Raw genomic sequence first — 24,053 nt, forward strand, 5'->3', positions numbered from 1 at the left:
TAGGTTAGGAGGTACAATTCTGACGAACTGCAACAGTGGTTTGAATATAGTAATAAAGGTATTTTACAATTTTACATGATGTTCCCAGTGTTTTGTTGGCATGATTTGCCAGGGCTAATAAAAGCTTGTGATTATCATATAAATGCTCTCCCCATCCCCCTTGTGTGTGGGTTTGGTCTCCCGCCCTCTTTATCTGTGGCTGATTTGGTGCAGGGGCGACTCGGTAGACCCCAGGATCTGTCTGCCCAGCGTGGTCCTGTGTCCTGCAGTTTGGAAATCCTGAGTCCATGCACAGGGCTTTTCTTCCTCCATCAGTCTCCTGACTTCCTTCTGCATATGTGGAGAAGCCAATGTCTCCAACCCTACACAGGCCACCGGAGCAGCTGGCTTAAGGAAACCCTGCCACTCGAGTGGGGTATTCCCTCATGTCACCTATTCTGGGAGATTTTAACCTCCTGTGAATTTTCTCCTTTCTTCTCAATTTTCCTTCCTGGGTAAAATTCCATTCATGCTGCCTCTGAATAAGGGCTCCCTGCTCTCCAGACGCCAAAGTTCACTAAACTCCCCTGAAATACGTGCAGCTCCCGACTGCCAGCACCTGGCAGACACAGCGACCAACTCAGTCATAAACAGATCGCATACAATTTAATTTTAATGTGCTCGTTAGTCGTAGCACATTTCAGACATAATTGTGAACGCAACACAAAATTATAGCAAAAAGACAATTTTAATGCTGCCGTAGAAAAAAGGGTTCTATGAAGAGTCACATAATGGTGCTTCATTGTCAACAACAAAATAGGGCACGGAGTGTGTTACAGTGTCTGCGCTGTTTACATGCCAATATTTTATACATAGGTTCTCAGAGGGTGTCAGCTGTCAGTTACTTCTGCAAATTAACTGCCAAAAATGGAGAGGAACAGAATCACTTGGAGAGCTGGTAACCACGGGTTACCTTTCATAAGCCTAAAGATAAAGCTGCAGTGTGGGATCTTGGGAGAATAATTAGGAAGAACAAAACAGAAAAGTTACCAATTGAAATAAAAAGGCATTCTACAATATGGAACAGCAACCAAGAGGGCTTATAAATAAGTGAAAGCGATCGGATCACAGAATGCCTCCTGACTTGTAAGCAAAGTATTACAGTACAAACATTTTAAAGGCTTTATCAATGTTTAGGAAATACAGTACAAGTTCCTTTTTTTTTCCTTTTTTGATCTTTTTTGTCCTTTTCAAATAGACTTAACCCTTTGAGCACTGAGTTTATTTTGAATGTTCTTTTATTTCTAATAAATATCTTTAAAAATCATGTGCAAAATAGTTAGGATGCCTGCCTGGGATGCATTTCCTGGCCTCATTTATTCAGACTGCCCAAAACAAATGATAATATGATGCTAATAAATATGTATAATTTAAACATGAACCTCTATCAATATAGATGTACTGTATATCAAAACAAACAATCATACTTTGCTTTCAGATAATGTTTCTGTATACTTTATAAATGCTATTTGTGGTATCATCTGTATAATTTACAATGTTTGCTTGTAAAAAAAACAAACACAAAAATCATAGACCTTAAAAAAAAAGAGAAAGAGAGAGAAAGAAATATACACTATACATAGGCACAGCTTATGCCCAGAGCATAGCAGATACGTAAAACACTGTTGCTATAAATGCAGGAAAAAGGTCATTTAACCACAATCACATTTTTCATAAGAGAGTCTGAAATCTATACAATATATACATCTATGTTTCAATGTGAAAATAATATTCTTTTAAATTTCAAGGCGTGTTAATACCCCTGCAGACCTGCATAAATGGAGGTTCATATTATTCATTATAACTAAGCTGGTAAGGAGTTTAAAAAACAGAGCTTCATACATTATTATTATTTCATTTTATTTTTATAACCAAATTAATGCAAAAGTGCTTCAAAGTACTCAGAGGGCTAAAGATGAAAGGGTGAGAAACCCGGGCACACTCGCATCACATGGAGAAAGTGTGCCCGGCTCTGTTATAAATGCTTAATTAAACTGTCTGTTAATGCATGCAGCTTGAAGCATCAGAGGGATGCTCACAACTAAATCCCATTTACACAAAGTTCCAAACACTTACCACTGCATTTTAACCTTCATATTTTACCAGTAACAACAGCTGATTATGCACCTCTATTAAACACTGTACAGTTATACAAAACAGTCCAGCCCGGGGTGGGGGAGGGGGATGGAGGACCTCTGCAGTTAAAATAGGAACATGTGCCAAGAACGAGACAGAGGGGCTTTCCACAGTTTCCCTCAAAGCAAAACCGGAGTCTTTTCAACCAAAAGCGAATGCTACTGCTTCTCTAGTTCGGACACATACAGGAGGTGATCTTCCGGTGACTTCCCGTGGGTTTTGCTAAGGTGAAGTTTGACCGCATGCTTGCTGGCAAAGGTCCGATTGCAGAGTTTGCACTGATAGGAGGTCCCCAGGTCCTCCTCCGGGGAGGACGTCACCAGTTTTTCTGACGGCGACTTGGTTTGTGCTATCTGATTGTTGATTTGTTCGGTGGACAGTTTGGACAAGTCCCGGAGGCGGAAGCCCAGGTGGGACTCCAGATGACTGATGTAGGTGGAAGGAGTCCTAATTTGCGACGCGCAGTCATTACAAAAGAACACGGGGTGGCCGGTGTCTAAGTTTTTGAGGAACTTTGTTCCACCTGTCCTTCGAAGCTGGTATTTCACGTTGGCCAGCCAGTGGCTGATGGTGGTCATCGAGAGGCCCGTGAATCTGGAGATGTGCATCCGCTCCTGGGGGCTCAGGTCTGACATGATGTACTTGCCTTCGGAGGTCTGCCTGAGGCTGGCGGCGAACTGGGCCTGCAGGATCAGCAGGTGCTGGGGATTCCAGTTGGACTGGCGGCCCTTCCTCTTCTGCGCGGGCGTCGACTCCTCAGCCTCCTCTAACGTGGCCCCATCAACGTCAGACTTCTCAGAGATGCTGGAAGGAGTGGAAGATTTTGATGTGTGGCTCTCTGTCAAGTTCTTCAGCATATCAGATATATCTGACAAGGCATTCTCGCGCAGCGGCGAGTTTGACATGAACGATACGACGGCAGATGTCTTTGCTGTTGTCACTGTGGATGAGGAGGTTGCCGGGGATGTGGATGTGGGTGACAAGAGCACTGAACCCAGAGAGCAGCCTTTGTCACTCTTCCCTTTTGTCAAGTCTATGGGCTGGTCGTTGTTGACGTGGTAGAAATAGCGGTCCAGGTGGTCTACCTTCTTGGACTGGAGGGGCGGCGGGGTGGCCACTGCCGCCTTCTCAGCCAAGCTATTGCTCATCTTGAACAGCATGCTCATGGGGTCGAGGGCAGGCAGGGAGGGCTTGGCGGCCTTGCCCAGGTGGATGTTCATGACCGACTGGAGGGCACTCAGAGGGTTCACAAAAGGCTGTTCCGGTGGGTGGTCGGTGATGATGGCTGTACTGCTGCTCAGACCCCCAGCAGCCAGCGGCTTCCCCAGCTCCTGGCCATTCTCCACAGGCTCTGCCGGTGGGCTCCCCTCCTTGCCCCCATCCCGCTGGGGGCTGGGGCTGCCCTCGTGGCTCTTGAAGCTCCCATCACTGGCTGCTTCCATCTTGACGGGCTCGCTGACATCGCTGCTGCATGGGGAGGGTGTCGCCCGCTTGGGGGGTGACAGCTTGCCCTCCGGCTCCTTCATCTTCTCCTCGACTTTGGCGACTTTCTCAGTGACTTTTTTCACCAGCTCTTCCATGGCATGGAAGTTCGTCTTGGGCATGGGTGAGGTCTGGCTGCTGGGGGGCGAGACCAGGGTCTGGCTTTTCGTGGGGGACACGATGTCGCTGTTGCTGAACATGGGCTTCAGGGGCGTGTTCTTCCCTGATGAGCCGAGGGACAGCTTCATCATGTTGGGGAGCTGGTAGGCGGCATGGATGCTGGGGTAGCCCCCCCAGCTGGGAGTGCCGTTCTGGGCCTTGTTGATGGCGGACGTCACTGTGTTTTCCAGGGACTTCAGGATATCTAAGCCCCCCTTGGGACTCTCTTCCAAGTCATTTTCTGTCAGGTAGTGGTATTTGGAAGAGATGTCATACTTTTCCTCTTCTTCGATGGCCTTCTCCTTTTCCTTAGGCTTTTCATCTGTGATGACCTTCTCTTTGTCCACTTCCTTCTTGACCTCCACGGTCAGCTTCGGGGAGACACTCGAAGGCGTGTTGGAAGGGGACGTGAAGGTGGTGGCTGCCAGGGGCACGGACTGTACCTTCTCGTCGAGCAGCGTCGTGATGGTGGGCGTGACGGGGGTCTCCATGATGGGCTTGCCCTTCTTCATGGCAGAGTTCGTGACCTTGATGAAGTGGCCAGTCACCATCATGTGGGCTGTGAGCTCCTGCAGTGTGTCGTGGGAGCTGCCACACTCCATGCACTTGAGGATCTGCGATTTCCGGGCCTCGAAGTGCCACGCATAGCTGGCCCCGTTCTGGTGGCCGTAGCGGTTATTTGGCGTGATGTAGGGGTTGGAGTTCTTCTGAAGCGCATCGTTCGTGTCTGTCAGCGCAGCTTTGGGGGTCCCGCCGGTGGAATCTGGGGAGCTGGGGAGCTCGAGCTCCAGCAAGGCTTTCTTGCGCGTGGCGGGGATGATTTTGGCTGCGACAGGGGTGACGGGTTCCTTCAGAGGCACTTTTTGGTAGTGTTTCGTTTTGATCATATGGACACTCAGGTCCTGCAGGGACTCAAAGGAGTGGCCGCAGTACATGCACTTTAACACCTTCTGGGCATCCTCCTTGCCTTCCATCTCCAGCAAGGAGCGCTTTCGGGGCTTGGACCAGCGCTTGGGGTTGTTGTTGTCGGTCTCATGGTTGTCATCGCGGTAGTGGCCCGTCTCGTTCATGTGCACCGTCAACTCCACCAGGGTGTCGTAGGCGGCGCTGCAGTCCTTACAGCGGAACTTGCTGGCTCCCGTGAAGATGGAGCCGTAGAGCTTGCTGCTCTGCCGGTACAGCTGCACGGTGCTGAAGAGGCTGGGCTCGGGCAGCATGCGGCTCTGCGACACCTGCTGCAGCGTCTTGGCCATGGCGCTCTGGTGCCAGTCGAAGCTGCTGCTGCCGCAGCTGCTGCTGCTGCTGCTGCTGCTACTGCTGCTGCCGTTGTTCTTCTCCGAGGAGGGCTGGTGCAGGTTGAGGTTGAGGTTGGACCAGTACGAATTGGACAGGAAATTGTTGTACACGGCTTTCATCTGCTCCAAGCTGTCCGACACGGTGGTGTCCTCCAGGGGCACGGGCACCTCCTTGGCCTCCTCTTCATTCTTGATGGAGCCACTCTCAAAGTCAGCCATCCGGTCACTGGTCTCACTGATGTGCGACTCACTGTCCATCTCGTGGCTGGAGAACTCAGCAGCCGGGGAGTTCTGGTAACTGGGGCAGGTCTTGGTGAGCTCCTTCTCCGGGCACACGTATTTAGCTGAGGGCTCGCCATCTGCCAGAGTCTCTTCCGGGTCTATGTCTTCGTCCACCAAGGCAGCAGCCTTGAGCTCCTCTGATACGTAGGCTGTGGTGGTAACAGGTGGGAGGATGGGACAGGCAGGATGGAAAGCAGAAACAGAGGGAGGAGGAGAGAGGGGGTGAAAACAGAACATTAGTAAGTGTTGCTCTTACATACAGTATTTTTCTCTTGTCTCTCAAGAAATGCAGCAAACTAGATGGGCACATTTATTTGTAAAATTAAATAGTTAAAATGTGGTGTTTCTTTGGAGCAAGGAAAAAAAAATCTGCTCTTCAAACATAATTTGCCACCTTATTCTTCTCAAGGGGCAACAGCTTGAAATTAAAACTAAATTTGAAATTAATGGAGCACATTCTGGAGGTGGCATTCATTTCTAAAGTAATAAATTACTTGTATCAACCTCAGAGACAGCAGTTCCTGTCTGTCAATTAATATGTCTTATGCTTCTCCTACCCCTAATGCATTTCTTAACAGACAGATTCACAATTTAAATTAAGCAGGCATTTTTTTACTCATTACATTTTTGAGGCTCAATCTTTAATAAATATAAAGTCCGAAGACATCAATATTTTTTTTTGTTACAAAGTAAAAGGAAAGTACATCAATTACAAGAAATTAAAGACAAGGTTTTCGTGGCGGGTTTTTCTCCCTTCCCCACCTTTCTTTCTTTCCTCTAGAAAAGCAGGTCTTATAAAAGGCTTAGAGGAAGTTTTGGAGCAGGAGTATGTACTGTTTGTAGCAGTTGGGAGGGAACATGCAGACCCGCTATCACAAGCCCTGGCCCCACTCCCCACATGCACAGCTATGCAGAATGATGTCAGAACAAATTCAGGAAAATTGGTATGCGGAGCTCATTCCTGCTGTATAAATATATACAAGACCTTCCAGTGGACCTTACAAATGTCAAAGTGTTTGCTCTTTAGACTACTTTGTCAATATTTACTCAGCATAAGCTTCATGGGCAACCAACAGGGACCCCGTCTTTCTGGAAGCAATGTAACTAGGGATGTAAATCCAGCATGCACTTCCTGAGCAGGTGGGGACCGGCCTGAGCAGCTGTGGGTTCTAGAAGGCACACATCCAGAAACGCAGAACTGGAAGAAAACTCATGCTAACAAAAAAGTTTTTCATCCCCCTCCCCCCTCATTCTTTTGGAGTCTGTGACTCTGACTCAGGTTATCCTCACAGAAACTTGCACCGTATCGCCATCTGGGTGGCCTTGTGAACAATCAGGCAAGGCCAGCCCTGTGGTGAGGAACGATTTAAAGTCAGAGGAGGAATCCCGCCTGTCGGTGCCTAAGCACCTGTTTGTTTCAAAGGACTCGGTGGTAAGTGCTTCAGGTGATGGGAATGTTTTGGCTGCAAGGCTGGTAAGAAAAAAAACAACATGGAAAAATATCAACAAACAGAGCTCGTAAAACAATAATAGGAAACCTTGTGGAATTTGCTCTCGTTATTTTAAACATATGCCCCTTCACTTATCCCAGGTTAATTTTACATGGGGAAGGGAAAAGCAAAGTGGCACAGCTAAGGAAGACTCTCTTAGAGCCTGTGGTTGGCGTTTATTTAATGTAGAACATATTGGGCTGCTGAGAGGTCAGGTGTTTGAATCCACCAGCTGCTCCACAGGGCAGTCTTCTCCCATGAAGATTTATAGTCTGGAAAGCCCACTGTAAGTTTGCTGAGTTGGAAACGATGGGACGGCAGTAGATTTGATTTGAGTGTCAGCCAAATAGATTGTTGTTCCACCTGGTCTTCCTTCCAGGTCAAGTGTGGATCTTTTATTCCTAAGCTTCCTTTTTTGTGTGTCAGGACCATTCCACTACCAATGACAGAACCAAGGCGACCTCTGCTCTTACGGACACTATAAAGCAAGAGTCACAGCTTTGGAATGAACTCTACCAATGGCCAGAAGAAAAGTCTTCTCTGTCCGCTGTCCACCGTGACTTGCTCATGTTGAGGTTTGGAGTGCTGGGGAAAACCTTATGTTTGAGAAGCCATGCACTTACAGAGGACATAAAATGACAAAGGCGCTTTTTTCACTATGTTCACAGTCAAAATGAATGGGAAATGTGGGCAGGCCAAGAGAGGCCTCTTTTGTATGTCTTATATGAATAGACATGTTGAAAAAGTAACCTGGAAGAAAACAGAAATCTAAACTAAATCACTCTTTCCCTCATATCCCACACCCTTTTTCAACCTGCAATATGATTCTAGAACTGAGAATCATGGCATAAAATCTAGTGACAAGTCTATAGATCATAACAGAATTTTAGTGCATGCATCTACTCCTCACTTAGTGACTATCTTATTAGCCAACATTTTGTGTTTACAACAATAGTAAGAAGTCTACTATCTGATGATTCTGCACATTAATTCGGGTATCCTCCTTGTATACAGCTCCAGGCTTGCACAAACACTATACCTGAAAGGCTCACAGCTGACTTAGCCTGCTCTCCCATATCCACCACTGCAGCCCTTTGTGAAGATCTGAGGGTTCGTGAGTGGTCAGATGGGTCTAGGAAGAAGGTAGAGTGAAGAACTGGGGCTGCTACGCCTCTCTGCTCAAGAGCCTTGGAGGGATCAGGTGACACAGCAGAGTTACTGGGGTAACACAGGGCCTGGGGGCTACCGCAGACCAACCACCACCTCCTCCTCCACACAGCCTCCAGGCTCTTGGCTTTGTACTTCAAGTCCTCAAGACCACCAGCATGTCTTTCATTCTGAAGAGGTCTTCCCCAATCTGCAGGCAGCAGTAGGAAGCAGGGGCCAAGGAGGAGCAGCTGTAGGGAGCAGGGCATGAATAATAATCCCAGTGACCACTCTGACATCCTGCCCTACTGGTTTCTTGTGCCCTAAAATTGAGGTGCCAACTGTGTTTCCAGTCCAGCTACCAGGCTCCAGGTCCCCACAAGCACTAGTCTCAACTGCAGAGCCTTGGGGTTCAGAGACGAGCAGTGCTAGGAAACAGCAAGTCCAAGGATCTGGGCTTCAGGGCTGCCTCTATGTCTGGCTTCTCCTCGTATAATACTGCTTTTGCACAGCGACCTGGTCTTTGGAAGTTACCCAGGTTGATAAATGAGGAATGGGTGGGCGGTGCTGGAAGACAAGCCCTCTAGTGAGAAGGCACCCTCTTGAGCATCCCAGCAAGCAGGGAGTTAGTGCGAGACCAGGTGCCATTTTGTTCATTGTCGCATGGATCACCCTCTGCTGAGAAGTCAAAGGCAACTTCACAACACTAAAGTCTAAACGTCTGCACTTGAAAAATGTGATGGAAGGTATAGAGGGAGAGCAGTGGAGGCCGAATGACTTGACGAATGTGCTTTTAACACTGGGAGTTCTGTGACCCAAGAAACCCCAGAGACTGCTGGTATCTCGGTTAGTATTGCAGTTAACACCAGACTGAGATCAGAGCATTGAAAGACCTGTCTGAAGGGGAGATCTATGAGTAAGAAAGTAGACTGGAGAGGTGGGCTTAACTAGACGATGCCTACATCTGCAAATATGCATTTGGTGCCCATATGTAAATGTTTCCCTAAAAGAGATGTTATTTTGAGCAATCAGAATAAGAGAGAAATCACAAAGTCTCATGTACCTACAGTTGAGAAGCAAGGAAAAGCCCTGGCCCCATGCGAGCAGGGATAGGTACGCAAACCCCTTCTCTCCAGATCCAAGATTTGCAGCATGAAACCTGCTTCTCCATTCTTGAATGAAGTTCAAGAAAGTAGGAATCTAGAAATAGCCCTATGTAGCCATTACAAGAGGTTCACCAGGCAGCCAAGGCTTTCTTCCGAGCTGCCTCTTGATGGACTCTATTACTTTTCAGCTGGCAGCCAAGTATGTAAAGTGTTTTCACCACCCAAGGACTCTTATGGCATGGAAGCTATACGCCAAACGTGAAGATCTAGAAGCCTTGTCAGAAACACAACTCTTCAGAGCAATGAGCTTCATCCTGGAGTGGGGTGCAGAGCAGACCAACCAAAGCCCCTCTCTCCACACATCACTTCTCTGACCAGCTCCCGCTATGGGCTGACCCTCCGTGTAGTCAAATATGCTATGGAAGCTACCCAGCACTGTTAGAATATCGTCAGCTGACTAAGGAGGAAATGAACATGAAAAGAAAAGAAAGCCAACTTCTCTGACAGGAATAAAACCTTGAGGAGAATTAAGAAGATTCATCGCTAGGAGAACTTGGGTTCTGGGAGCAAACTGACCTCGCTCCATACCTGGTCCAGTTCTAGTTTCTGAAGTGACTTACACTTAAATGCTATCACTGGTGGAAAACTCATCACTGTTCCCATGGTCATTTGTCTTGTTTAATCTGAGAAAACTCATCACTGTTCACATGGTCATTTGTCTTGTTTAATCTGAGAAAACTCATCACTGTTCACATGGTCATTTGTCTTTTTTAATCTGAGAAGAAATGTCCTTACAAGAAGCCTCAGACTTCAACCTATTGATTCTTCCGGCTATGTTAAAAAGAAGGTGGAGAACTAATGCTTCCATTATGCTTTGTAGCAACATAACTCCTCCGAGACTACCATATCCACTCTTTACAACTGGGTCTCCTAAAACTGGGACAGGTGGACATGGGAACAGAGGGATTGCAGAGGGCACTGTGGGATGGAAAGCATTCACATGCTCCATAAGTATGGGATACAGCACGGGCCCTAAGCGTGGAACAATTGCTGCCCTCTGCTGTGATCCTTCTCCACCTGCACAATGCAGAGCATGGGACCAACGTCTGCCAGGTCCGGCCTCCTCTATATGTCCATCAGTTCATGAAAGAACTGAGGCAGATGCCTGCTCACACCTCACAGATACTCAGCAGCCAAGCCACTGCTTATGCTTAGTCTCTTTTTTGTCTGAAAAACTAATGAGTAATGAGCAAAGTCCCCAACTTGGTAAAAGGCAGAAGTTCCGGGCCCTGGGAGAGTTAACACCTTAGACCAATGTCTCCAGTCACTGACTGAGAGGACAATGCAATGTCAGCTGATCGCCTGGTGGGTCTGGATGAGATGCCAGATCCCACCCTACAGGCCTTCAGGGATCGCCTCTCTTGGCAAGGGGGGTCACTGGCCCTGAGTGGATGTGATGATGAATCACGCATGTCATGTATGGTCCTGGGCTGCTCTACAACCATTCTGCACAGTCGTTGAAACCCTCTGTTGAGATTTCTCTTTCAGCACGCTCTTGTCTGAACTCAGATATTCTCCAGACTCTTGCATACAGGAGAACACTCAACACTGTCTCATCTGAAAGGAGACTAAATAGAGGTAACACCCAACAGCAAAGTACTGTTACTGGCTGTTGCAGCAGGGACTTTGCCTTAATGCAGTGGGAGTCTGATGTGGAGATAAGCACCCCTCACCTCCTCCTGTGCTGTGTCTGAAAACCTGCTGGAGGGTCAGCTATGGGTTGGTTTAGACTAGAGTTCATGTGACACTACCACCTCCTCCTAATGAGTGAACCCCAGTCTCTTCAACCAGTTCTCAACACTGTAGCCATGGAGAGTCCCATAAATCAGTGGACTGAGCACTCTAGGATCATCCTGACCCTACAGTCGCCTCAGTGACTTCTCCCTGGATTAGAAGAAAGTCCAAAGTTCTTAAAGTGGTTCTCAGATCCTCTACCATCTTACTCTTATTTCTACTCTAGCCTTTACTAGTTTCTAGAATGTTACCAGATCTCTCATGCTTCATTGTTTTTCAATGCTTCCTTCTCTGTTTGAAAGTCTGGACCATTCCACCCCTCCTTAAGACACACACGAAGGCCATTTTTGTAGGAGGCTTCTCCGTCCCCAGTTTTTATTGGTGTAGCATCCTTTCTTTTCCCCTGATGAGGCACATTCCTAAAATCACTTCCTTAATAAGTGAGACTTTTTTTTTAAAAAAAAGTATGAATTTTACTTGTGACTGGAATGCGAAAGTGGAAACAAAGAAGGGCTGGCAGTTGGAAAATATAACTCTGGTGACAGAAATGAGGCTGGTGATGAAATGACAAAATTTTATCCAAAACATTTTAGCCAATGCTTTATTTATTGCAAATATCTTTTTAAAAAGGCATAAATGTTGAATATATACATGGACCTTACCTGATGAACTACATAAGACTCTAACTAACTCACTCAGTGGAAAGAGTTGCTTTAGAAGCTCAATCTCAGAAGTGAAAATAAGGTGAGGGCCTTATATGAATTACTCATGTTCAAGGTCAAATTGAAGCTGAAGAAAACAAAAACAAGACCATTAGAACCAAAATATGACCCTTGAGTCTATCTTACTTGAATTTAAAAACCATTTCAAGAATGAACTTGAGGTACTGAAATTAATGATCAAAGACCAGAGGATTTGTAGAATGACATCAAGGATGATATGAAGAAAGCAAAAGATCATTACAAAGACTGCAGAGAAAAAAAGGAAAACAAAAATATATGTCTGAAAATTACACTATAAAGTAGAGGCCAAAAGAAAGGGAAAAGTTGGTGAAGTAAAGAGATAAACAGAAGATTTCAAAGGGAAGTTCAAGAAGACAAATCAGAATATAAATGTACAAAGAGCTAGAGTGAGAAAAACCAAAAAAAAAAAAAAAAGAGCACCGTCAGCATTTCTCAAGCTGAAAGAAGCAAAGATTCAAGCCTTGAGTTGCCGTACTGAAGGGTGTTATGGGTAAAATCTTGAATGATGTTAAGAAGCATCAAAAGAAGATGGAAAGAATACACAGGGACACGGTACCAAAAAGAATTGGCCAACAAGGAACCATCTCAGGAAGCAGCATATGATCAAGACCGACAGTAATGAAGGACATTTCAAAGTGGTTGTGCTGAAAACATGACCAAAAAATAAGGGTCCAGAATTTGATGAAATATTGGTTCATGTCTTTCAGGAAATAGATGTAATCCTGCATGTGTTTACTAGCCTAAGCTAAGAAATGTGGAAGACAGTACCTGGACAACGGATGGGAGGAGATCTGTATTTTTTCCTCTTACCAAAAAAGAGAATGCCAAAAGAATGTGGGAATTCTTATGAACCTGGAGAGAAGATGAAAGACACCCAAGTGTTGAGGACTCTCCATACGGTCGCTATGCGTCGCCTGTGACTCGATGGCACTTAACAACAATAACATCAACATAGAGAGTGATCAGCTGGCCCAGTGGACAGAAAGTGATGCTACCAAGCTGAAGGTGGTTGACTTTTAATCTGCTGTCCTCGGGCCTGTCTTTCATTGTTTTGGTTCAGAAATTCCTCTAGGTCGTATAGCCCTGGTGTACAAGTTGCTGTACAGTGAGCGGTAACTTGTGGTTGTTATGAGGATGAACACTGTGACACTGATGTGTCAAATGTGTTAATGGTTGGTTACCCAATGTGGACAGAGTGGGGTGGAGCTCCCCGGTTAAAACAAGCTTGGAAGCAGGAGGGGCATCCATTTCTGTAATAGCTTGCCTCCGGAAACCCTATGAACCCGGAAAGAGGATGAGAGACACCCAAGCGTTGAGGACTCTCCTTCATAGGGTCGCTATGAGTCGCCTGCGACTCGACGGCACTTAACAACAACAACATCACTAATGTCATATACAAGTAAAGTCTTCCTGAAGAGAATTCCAAAACTGGCTAGAACAGTATATTGACAAAGAACTTCTAGAGATTCAAGCTGGATTCATAAGAGGTGGTAGCACAAGGGCTAACATTCTGTCAGAGCATAGATCTTCACTGAAATCAGAGAATTTAAGATGGTCACTTGTGCTTTATTGACTATGCAAAGTCATTTCATTGAGGGGAGCACAGCATAGTATTGAGAGAAACAGGAATCCAGCACACCCAATTACGCTCATGTGAAACATAGACTAAGACCAAGAAGCAGTGTCTGAACAGAACAAGGGAATACATTGCATGATTTATAAGGAAAGGTGTGCACTAGGATTTTATCCTTTCTCCATACTTATTTAACCTGTATGCTGAGCAAATAATCCAATAAATTGGAATATACGAGGATATATACGAATACATGAAGATATATTTTAAGATATAATGTGTGAAGAACAATGTTGTAACAGGATTGGAGAAAGACTCATTAACAACTTTGCTTACAGTAAATGAAGGCACTTTGAAAAACAGCATTAAAGTTCAAAGATTAGAATTTCTGTATTACTTCTCAACACAGGAAAAAATACTCACAGATAGACCAATAAACAATATAATGATAAGGTGAAAAACACAGACATTTTCAAGGATTTCATTTTACACAGATCCACAATCAACACCAAAGGAAGCAGTAATAAAGAAACCAAATGACATACTGCATTAGGAAAATCGACTGCCAAGGACCTCCTTAAGGTTATGAATCTGGCACAAAAGACACAGAGGAAGTTGTTCATGGTCCACAGGGCTTGTGTCTGGGTAGATGTGACTGGGCTGGAGACACTGATTGGGTGGTGGAAAGAAAAGAAGGTGTGGCCATGACAGACTATTTCAAAGTAAATTTATGTGGGAATGTTACCCTTTTCTGGGCTAATGTGAAGGTTTTGGAGTAATGGCCCTGGTTTTCAAATTCACAAACCTCCCTGGTAGGTGTTTTGCTGGCTAAGCACTTCCCAAGGGAGCTGCTTCCCCCTTCCTTCTGAAGGATGGTCATTCATCCCTCCCAGGATGCCTGTGATTGCAGAGGAGTGGGTGGGTGGGGGGATGGGGGAGTCTAGGGGTCAGGGGAGCAGAGAAAGGAGGGGAAGGACCAATTGATGGGGCTGGAGGAGAAAGAAATTCCATTTAGACACAGACCTGGAGAGAGAGGACAGAGGGAAGAGATGGGTGTGAAGGAGAATGTTCTAGGACTGGAGACAGACACACAGACTGACCACGGGATAAGAGAAGGAAGTAGGAGAAAAAGAAAATGGATGATGGGGATTTGAGAGAAGGAGAGAAAAAAAAAGGTACTTTTAATGGAAGGACTGCAAAGTCAGACCTTGGGAGTCCCCAGTGCAGAGGTGGCCCCAAGGGGCAGTCAAGAAGGGCACCTGGCTGCTGTACCAGGGAGGAGACCTGAGGGAGATGTGGCCAGTCCCAGGGCTGCCTCTGCTGAGGTCTCTGCTTTCCAGATTGCATAAAGGACTTCAATAATTTCGCCCACTCAAGCGCCGATTCAAAAGAAAGTTAACTACTCTGTCTACTCCAGTGAACAGAGCCAGAGGCCAGAGTTCTGCTCAGAGCTGGACTGGAATGTCCTGGGTATGGAGGATACTCACACGCAGCTTGGCCAGGAGAGATGCAGGCTGCAAGCCCCACGAAAAAGTCCCTCAGCCCACAGTGTCTTCATCAGTGAGCTCTCAGGCATATTATCACTTTGGAGATTCGGAACAGCCCAGAAGACACTGGTGAGCAGCCCAAAGCTGGGCGGCTGTTGAGTCCTGCTCACCTCTCCCCTTCTTCCAGCACTAAAGTAGAGAGCATGCCAGTCCCTGCGGACCTTCCTCCTGGCCTCCCCTCCCAGCCCATTTCAACTGTTTCATGAATCAAATTCAAGTGGATTTTTAACAAACAAAACATCTCAACCCCTAGCGAGATGATCAAGGACTACAACCTTCAGTATGGATTACATCAAGAAGACAAAAGATGCTCACCACAGGCTCAACAGTCAACATTACCATAGAAAAAAGACTGAAGCTGTCAATGATTTAATCTTGCTTGGATCAACAATCAATAACCTTTAGTACCAGCAGTCAGGAAATGAGGAGATGTACTGCACCAGGCAAGTCTGCAGTCAGGAACCTCTCCAAAACACTAAAAAGCAGTATGTCCTTTTGAAGACTAAGGTGCGCCTGTTTCAGGCCATAGTCTTCTTAATCATCTGCTATGCATCATAGAGCTAGAACAATGAATAAAGAGGACAGAAGAAAAATTGAACCATGGACTGACTAAATAACAAAAGGATAGGTCCCAGAATGGCCAGTGTTCATTGGAGGTGAGGATGACCAAGCTTCATTTTTCATACTTTGGACATATAGCTAGGCAAGGCTGTGCCTTGGACAGGGACACCACACTTGGAAAGATGGTGGAGCAGTGAAATAGAGAAGGCCCTCAACGAGATGGATTGACACCGACTTCAGCAATGGGCTCTTGTGTTTCAGAAATGATGAGGATGGCACAGGATAGGGCAGGGTTCAGAATGGCTGTTCACAGAGTCATACCCAATGGCACTTAACAACAGCTACACCTCTTCTGGAGAAGAGTACTGAGAATACCATGGACTGCTAGGAAAACAAATAGATTTGTCCTGGAGAGGGTTAAACCGGATGGCTCCTTGGAGGCAAGGATTCTGAGGCTCCGTCTAACTTACTTCGGACATGTAGTGAGGACCTTGGAGAGGGACATCATGCTTGGGAGGGTAGAGGGATGGCGCAGGAGAGGAAGGCCCTCTATGAGGTGGATTGATTCAGTGACTGGGATAATTGGGATGGGAGTGTCAGAGACAGTGCAATTGGCACAGGACAGAGCGGAGTTTAGGGCTGTTGTACATAGGGTCGCTATGAGTCGCAGGCGACTCGACGGCACATAACAACAACAACAACAACAACACACCTCTTCTAGAGGAAGCTCTGGTGGCCTAGTGGTAAGAAGTTGTGCAGCAATCCCAAAGGCAGATGGTTCAAATCCACTAGATGCTCTGTAGGATAGACAGGCAACCTCCACCTATGCAATTTACTGCCTCTGAAAATCCACTGGACAGTCATCTAAGGGTCTGTTCCAATTTGACAACAAACAACAAGGGAGCTCTGGTGGTTTGTTGCTGTTGCTGTTGTGAAGTGTCATCAACTTGAGTACAACTCACAGGTATCCTGTAATAGTCGACCGGAACTCTGTCCTATCTTGTGCAATCCTCACCATCTCTGACACTCTAGAGGCCATTACTGAAGGTCACCATGCCAGTCCATTTCATTAGGGGGTCTTTTTTCCCTTTGCCGACGCTCTAATTTTCCAAGCTTGGTGTCCCTTTCCATGAAATAGCCTTGCTTAGCTACATGCCCAAAGTATGAAAGGTGAAGTTTAGTCATGCTTGCCTCTAAGGAAGAGTCTGGCCACACCCATTCTAGGACCTATCTGTTTGGTTTCTTTGGCAATCCATGGGATATTCAGTACTCTTCTCCAACTTCTCCAACACCACAACTCAAAGTCATCAATTATTCTTCTGTCATCCTTACTCATTGTTCTAGCTCTCTGATGTATAGCAGGTGACTGAGCTGACCAGGGCCTCAATCAGGCACATCTTACTCTTCAGTTTGACATCACTGCTCTTCAGCATTTTGGAGGTTCCCTGACAGCAGACTGGTCTGGTGCAACATGTCTCCTGATTTCCCAACTGCTGGTACCAAAGGTGTTGATTTTCGATCCAAGAGAGATGGAATCACTGACAGTTTCAATCCTTTCTCTGTCTATCATAATGTTGAGTGTTGGTTCTGTGGTGAGGACCTTTGGTTTCTTGATGTGATCTTCTGTAGCAAGTTGGTCATACTCTCTTCACTTACAGCAAGCTAAGTTATATCATCTGCTATATATTTGAGTCTTCCTCAAATTCTGATGCCACATTCATCTTTATAGAGTCTAGCTTTGCAAATCACTTGCTCAGAATACAAACTGAACAGGTATGGAGAAAGGATACTCTTCCTCCTTGTGAACGATGCAGTGTTCCCTTGCTTGGTTTGGACAAGTCTGGTGGCTTAGTGGTAAGGTATTATGCTGCCAAGCCAAAGGTATGCAGTTCAAATCCACCAGCTGTTCCACAGGAGAAAGATCTCCTCCTGTGCAATTTACTGCCTGGGAAAATCCCCTAGGAGGTCAGCTATGGGTTGGTTCTGACTCTCCAGTACACACCACCACTCTGGTAGAGCAATCTTGGACAAGAAGACTTTTAAAAATGTGTCCCCCAGAAAACATGAAGTCCCAATCATGGGATCTTTCCAGATTTTTTGAAGATGTGCTCAGTTACCACAAAGTATTATTGACAACGCAATGTGAGTGGTGTCCTTAAAAACTAGAAGAAACACCTAGAAGACAGTAGTGTCAGAGATGAAAAGACTGAAGCAAAGCCAAGGAATTCCAGTACTACAGGCTGTCACCAGAACCTGGGGGAGAGAAATGGGCCAGATACACCATCCAAAAAAATCAACATGCCTGACACCCTGATTGTGGACTTGCACACTCTAGAACTAGAAGATAACAAATCTCTTTTTACAAACTACACAGCTGCAGTATTTTGTTAAGGGGAGCACTAGGAAAAGGATACAGAAATCAAGATCAGCATGGGTGCCCTGAATCCATCTCCTCTCGCCTTCCACTTAGGCCCACAGCAGAGCTCTAGAATCAGAGCAGACCTCATCCAGGAGAAGGTGGGAGGAATGGCCTGCGGCCTCAGTAGTTCTACACAGAGAGCTTAGATGCAGGAGACCGTCTAATGGTCACGATGGTTGCTTTCTTATCTCTACAGACAGGGAATGAGACCTGGCTCTAACTCTTGTTTAATCAAGTATTATTGGTCGATGATGTTGACGATTAGCTTCAGTTTCTAAATCCATGAAGGGATGTGAAATGGGAAGGAAGGATATTTTCCACATCTTCCTCTCAGGCATTCGTAAAGAACCAGACTTCATAAGGGCTGAATACAAACAGTCGTGTCCCAAGTAAAAGGTACTCTGCTCAAAGAGGTGCTGGCAGCTGGGCATCCACTCTTTTGGGGCCTGGGTTCCCCTCAGCCATGATTGGGCCACCACAATCCCTATCAGAAGAGGAGGAGTCAGCTGATCAGGGCTTAGCTTCACTGTTGAGCTTGTGAACAAGCGCTCTGAAGTCCAGCAAGGGCCACCCAGAACCTCTGTCTCTGTCTCTTCCTCGCTGCCCTGAGGGCAGGCACAGGAAAGGCTGCTTGGCTCAGTGGAGAGGCTGCAGCAGGGAGAGCATGCTTGGGGGCATGGAGTCTGCTCCTCCTCCCTCAGGCAGCCATAAAACAAGTGCCACAATGAATAATGGAATTCCAAAATCTCTGTAGATGTTCACTGAAATTAATAATAAAAAAATTTTAAAAAACCAAAAAATGTGGAGTAGGAGAAAGGCAGAAGCTCTTCTAAGAGGGAGAGGCAGGAAAGGGAGAGAATGAAGGAAACAAGAAAGACAAGGAAGGAAGAGTGACAGGATTAACATGCAGAAAGTTAGTGTTCCTGAGTGTGTGGTCTGTCAGCCCCAGCCCTGCAGGCAGGCCTTCCAGAAAACAGACTAGTGCTCCGAGCTCATCTCTGCTGCTTCCCAACTCAAGATTCCCGTCCTCCTGAGGGCTGAGCTGATGAACTGCACCATAGAGCTGTGGGGAGGTCTCAGACGGTCCCTAGTTCCTAGGCAGGCCACCTTCCGCAGGCCGAGGCCAGCCTGTGAGGGAGCGGCATCTGCCTTAGTCACCTCCTTCAGCATCAGGAAAGAGAAAATGAGGGGGCTCAAAGCCCAAAGAAAACGTCACCTAAGGGAGCTTTGGTGGCCTAGTGGTAAGAAACTAAACTGCAATCGTGAAGGCGTGTGGTTGGAATCCTGCTCTGCAGGAGGATGGGTAATCTCCTCCTGTGTGACTAACTGACTCTGAAAACCCACTATGTGTTGGTTCCAACTTGACGGCACACAACAACAACAACCACAAAATACTATACATTTTCCTCAATAGAGAGAGAGAAGGGACAGTGAGAGAAAAGGACAGGGAACTAAAAGTACTGTGATCAAGTAAATCCTGATTCAAGGGTGTGTTAAACAGAGCAGAACTGTGCTCCACAAGGTGTTTTCAGCTCTCATCTTCATGGAGGCAGGTCACCAGGCTCTTTATTCTCAGGCACCTGTGGGTAGGTTTGAACCATTAACTTTTACTTTAATGTTGTTGTTGTTGTTGTTGCTCTGTGCCATTCAGCTGAAACCAACTCACTGCTCACCCACCAGTGGGTTTTCAGAGGCCGTAAATACCAAGAGAAGAGAGCACCCATCTACCCCCCTAGGAGTACCAGCTAACTGCCTGCCTTTGTGATGGCAATGTAACTTCTTACCAGAGCTAGACAATGAATCGGGGTGACAGCAGAATTGATGCCTTTGAGCTGTAGTGCTGGAGAAGAGCACTGAATATCCCAATAACAACAACAAGATGGGTGTAAATGACACACAGGAGCCCTCATTGTATAGCAGCTTTTACAATGGGCTACTAACTAAAAAGTCAGTGGTTTGAATCCTTCAGCTCCTCTACAGGGCAAAGTTGAAGCAATCTGCCCTCATTACGAACTACATCCTTAGAAATTGAGTGGAGGCTCCTCATGAGTCAGAATCAGCTTAACAGTGGTAAGTTTGGGTTTCAAGGTGGGGAAAAGTCTGGATAGGCTGTTCACACAAGTTTTCCTGTCATAGGAACTTCGGGTGTGGACATGGCTTCCTTTGTATGTACAGCCACACCCACAGCATCTGTCCAATCTGATTTGGGCCTGTCTGTGCTATCATTCAGATGCCTGCAGATCCCATAAAACAGACTACTTGGAGGCAATGGCATCAGGAGTCTGCACAGATCAGAAACGTTCACTCTCCAGGCAGCTCCCAGCACCGGAATAGTTAAGAGCCCTCGAAAAAGGGGAAAATGCAGACTGAGTGCAGCCTGCTTGCTGCTGGCGGCAGTGGGTTCTAAGGACAGACCCTGATGTAGGAATTCCCTTTGTGGTGAGAGAGTGAGGAGACAGCACAAGACAGGGGTGATGGAGGGGAAGGAGGTGAATCTAACCCATTGTGGGTAATGCCATGCTTGTAGATTTGGGAGAGAAGAGGGATTCTAAGACGTACTACAGCTGTGAGCAGGAGAGCACATGCCAGCACACAACTTGGATTTTCTCCACTCATCCACTGAAGCATGCTTGCAGCTACATTAGTCAGGAAATTAAAAGATATGTTGCATTGGAAAAATTTGCTCCCCGGGACCTTCCCAAGGTGCTAAGGAGTCAGTTTAAAGACTAAGGTGTGTCTGATTCAAGTCACTGTCTGATCAGCTATTTCCTATGCATCTGAAAGCTGGACAATGAATAAGGATGGAAGAAGAATAGATGCCTTTGAGTTACTCTGGAGAAGAGTAGTGCAAGTCTCATGGACTGCGAAAAGGACAACTATGTCTTGAAGAAAGTTCAGCCAGGGCATTTCTTGGAGACAAGGACATCAAAGCTCCATCTCACATACTCTGCCAACATCCTCATGCTTGGAAAGGGGGCGTGTCAGCGAAGGACAGGAAGGCCCCGAGCAAGATGGATCAACAGTGACTGCAGCAATGGGCGCAAGGACATCAGGGACAGAGGGTGGTTCAGATCATCCGTTCATAAGATACTATGAGTCTTAGTCAACTCAATGGCACCTAATAACAATAACAAAAGAGATGTAATCTAAGTTGTCTAGGCGGCACATTGCCTCCACAGACAAAGAGCGAATGGCACTCGGAGACCAGAGATCTTCCAGGGGGAAAAAAAAATCCCTAAAGAGCTAGCATCAGGCCAGAGGGGCTGGCTGGGCTTACATAGCCTGGCTCTGGAGGAAGGACACGGCGGCTGACGTGACATGGTCAGAACTTCTCCAAGCAGGCCAGCCACACGGAGATGATAACATTCCCTAGATTGATTGTTCTCCTGACTAGCAAGGTCAGGAATATTAATTTCAAACATGTTAATTTGATGTAACGTGTGAGATGAATGCTTGTTCAGTTGGGTATCACCGTGCTAATAAAGTTGTGATGTTTTCTTGCCAAGAAAAGTGCAGCATTAGCTGATTGGTGAAAAATTCAGCAGGTACAAGGCAACGTTATTCCTCAGCAGAGAGGGGGCAGAGTGGCAAGAGAGGGTTCATGTCCTAACCGGCAGCTGGGCACCTCTGTGGAGCCACTGTCAGCTACGCTCCAAGGTTCATCTTCCAACTGCAGGAAATTCTAGTCTAGTCGGAAGATGTGAGAATTTTACACAAAGATAAGAAGCGGTGCTGCAATCCCAAAGGCACACAGTTCAAATCCACCAGCTGCTCCATGGGAGAAAGATGGGCAAATTCCTCCTGTGCGAGTAACTGCCTCTGAAAACCTATGGAGGGTCACTTATGGTTTGGTTCCAACTTGATGGCACACAACAGTCCTTACAGATATGGTGGAGTGAGGCAAAGAGTCCTTAGTAGTCAGACCTAGAACTCCAACACTGGCATTCAGACATGGACTGAGGCTTCTCTCTCTGGATTCTGGATCCAATGAAAGAGAAACTTGTCTTCTTGGCAGTCTCTGACCTGAATGCACTCTCCACTCTTGCTTAAAGTCTTCCTATGGAAGAGATGGCTCTGAGATAGAGAGGTCAAAGAGTCAGGGGGCTCTCCAAGATCAGAAAGGGGAGTTAGTTTCCCATTTGCTAAAGAAATATTCTTTCAATGGCTTCTGAAGGGTATGCCCCGCTAGAGAGTCACCCCCACTGCTAAGGAAAAGAATTCCCCCCCCCCCAATTCACATAGAAAAGCAGTTGTTTCAGACAGGTCTTTAAATAATCAAGAATGAATACACACTTTGTTCTTGTGTTCAAGCCCAGACAAATCAATGGGCAGCCATGTAAAGGATATAACCACCCCTCACACAGCGTCTCCGTTCTTGTTCCCTCTGCTCCAGAGGGGTGCGTTATTGCTGAAGTCACCTTAATCTACTGTGGAACCAACAGGGCGGAGGCACCATGTAGCCCAATCTGGTGGTGCAGTGGTGCGTCTGCAATGACACTGGCCAGTTCAGCTTGGTAATGATCGCAGTGGTTTATCAGGTAAAAACGTGGTATTCAAGGCAGGTAAGTTCTTCAAGTCAGGTAAGATTGTTGTTTACTGTCTAATCAAAACTGACTCATAGCTGACCCTCTGCTGGGTTTTCAGAGGCAGTTAATTGAACGGGGGGAGACTGTCCTTCCTTCTCTGTGCCTTCAGGATTGCAACTCAGCTTCTTGCCACTAGGCTACCAGAGCTCCCTAGGTAAGAGCAGGAAGGAAATATACCTTGCGTTGGATGCTACATTCTCCTCTCTCTTTTGAGATGAGCGTGTTTTTAAAGCTCTCTACATACCTGAAGTAAAGAATTTACAATTGGAACCACTTCCCTACATTCTCTTTTCCTCCTGTCCCAGTCCGTGCAACTCTATAAAAACTATCATGTCAATCCTATCTATCACAGGGCTAATAAATTAGAAGAAATTCTTTCAAATAAATAATTCTCTCACCCTGGTGGAATTTCAGGCAGTAGCTGTACGAATTATTAGAGGCAGAGGATATGCTGGGACATCTCAAATTGCACACATGAGCAGCTGTCAATTTTGGTAATGGCTAAGACCAGCTGTGCCTTGCACACTCGCCCTCTGGAGCAGGGAGCCTCTAAGAAACAAGACTGTGGGATTCTGACAGGGTGGCCCATGGTCTTCATGGAGGAAACAATGGAAAAAGGCAGAACCTTGGCGTGTCTCCACACTCTGTGATCTTGAGATCCAGTGAGGCCACAGATGAGAACTGAGTCAGAGACTAGGAACCTGCATCACCTGCAGTAAAGGTGATACACCTTGGAGGCTCTGGCCAGCAGCCATCAAAATGTGCTTTCTCAAAGTGGGCTGTATGTGTGTACAACTCAAATTCTCACTGGACCTCCCTGGATTTCTCTATCAGAAGAGTTCTATCCAGGGAGAAGTCAAATATATAATTTACATGAAAGAGGAAGCAAAGCTTACAAGAAAACGAGTACAAGTGGCTCAACTAACCCATCTGCCCATCCACCCACCCATCACAAATTAATTTATTATTAAACACTAATTACAAACTCCAGAGGCTTGAGAATTCAGAAGAAGTTCTCAAATGAACAGTTCTGAGTAACAGGCTTTAGTTTTAAGTGGTCAATATGGCCTTGTTTACTTATTAGCTCATGAGGGCATTAGAGGATCACACACTAGCATAAACTCAGCTTGACATCCAAAGTTCAACACAACCAATTCCAATTTTTCCCCCAAAATTATTTTCCATGTCCCGACCAGTGCGCATGTGCACGCACGCAGGCACGCTTCCCCCTCCCTAATGATGTTTCCACAGCATTGGCTTGGTTCCTGCAGTTTCTTCTGCTTCACTTCCAATGCTCCTGCTCGTCCTCTAGGTCTTCATAACACATCCCCAAAACAGTCCTTCCTAAATCATCTTTCTGAAAAGAACTTCCCTAATCTCAGTGATAAGACAATACTTGGAAAAACGGAAAGGAAAATGGAAAAATGGAAGGAATTACTGTCATCACAGTTCATGTGTCTCTTTCAGCATTTATAGTTATTAGAGTGACTACTCTGGATATGAAAAGATAAGGAAAAATGGGGTTGCCTTCATAGTAAGAAAAGTAATTTCTAGATCCATCTTGAAGTACAATATCGTGAGTGACAGAATTATATCCATACGCTTACAAGGAAGTCCAGTGAATACCACTATCAATCAGATATATGCACCAACAACCAGAGCCAAAGAAGAAGAAATAGATGATTTCTACCAACT

At 46.1% G+C, this 24,053-nt stretch overlaps 1 protein-coding gene across 1 annotated transcript in view; it reads right to left on the bottom strand.

Annotated features, from left to right (window-relative positions):
• Positions 1–2,121: 2,121 nt before the first annotated feature.
• TSHZ3 (teashirt zinc finger homeobox 3) overlaps positions 2,122–24,053 on the bottom strand; it is an 84,772-nt gene continuing 62,840 nt past the window's right edge. Inside the window, exon 2 of the mRNA XM_006887830.1 lies at positions 2,122–5,542. Within this exon, the coding sequence (XP_006887892.1) occupies positions 2,334–5,542 (3,209 nt within the window). The 3' untranslated portion in view covers positions 2,122–2,333. The remainder of the gene's footprint in view (positions 5,543–24,053) is intronic.

The sequence above is a fragment of the Elephantulus edwardii genome, unplaced genomic scaffold, assembly GCF_000299155.1.
Source record: "Elephantulus edwardii isolate Elephantulus edwardi_28Jun2011 unplaced genomic scaffold, EleEdw1.0 scaffold00062, whole genome shotgun sequence".
Lineage (NCBI taxonomy): Eukaryota > Metazoa > Chordata > Mammalia > Macroscelidea > Macroscelididae > Elephantulus > Elephantulus edwardii.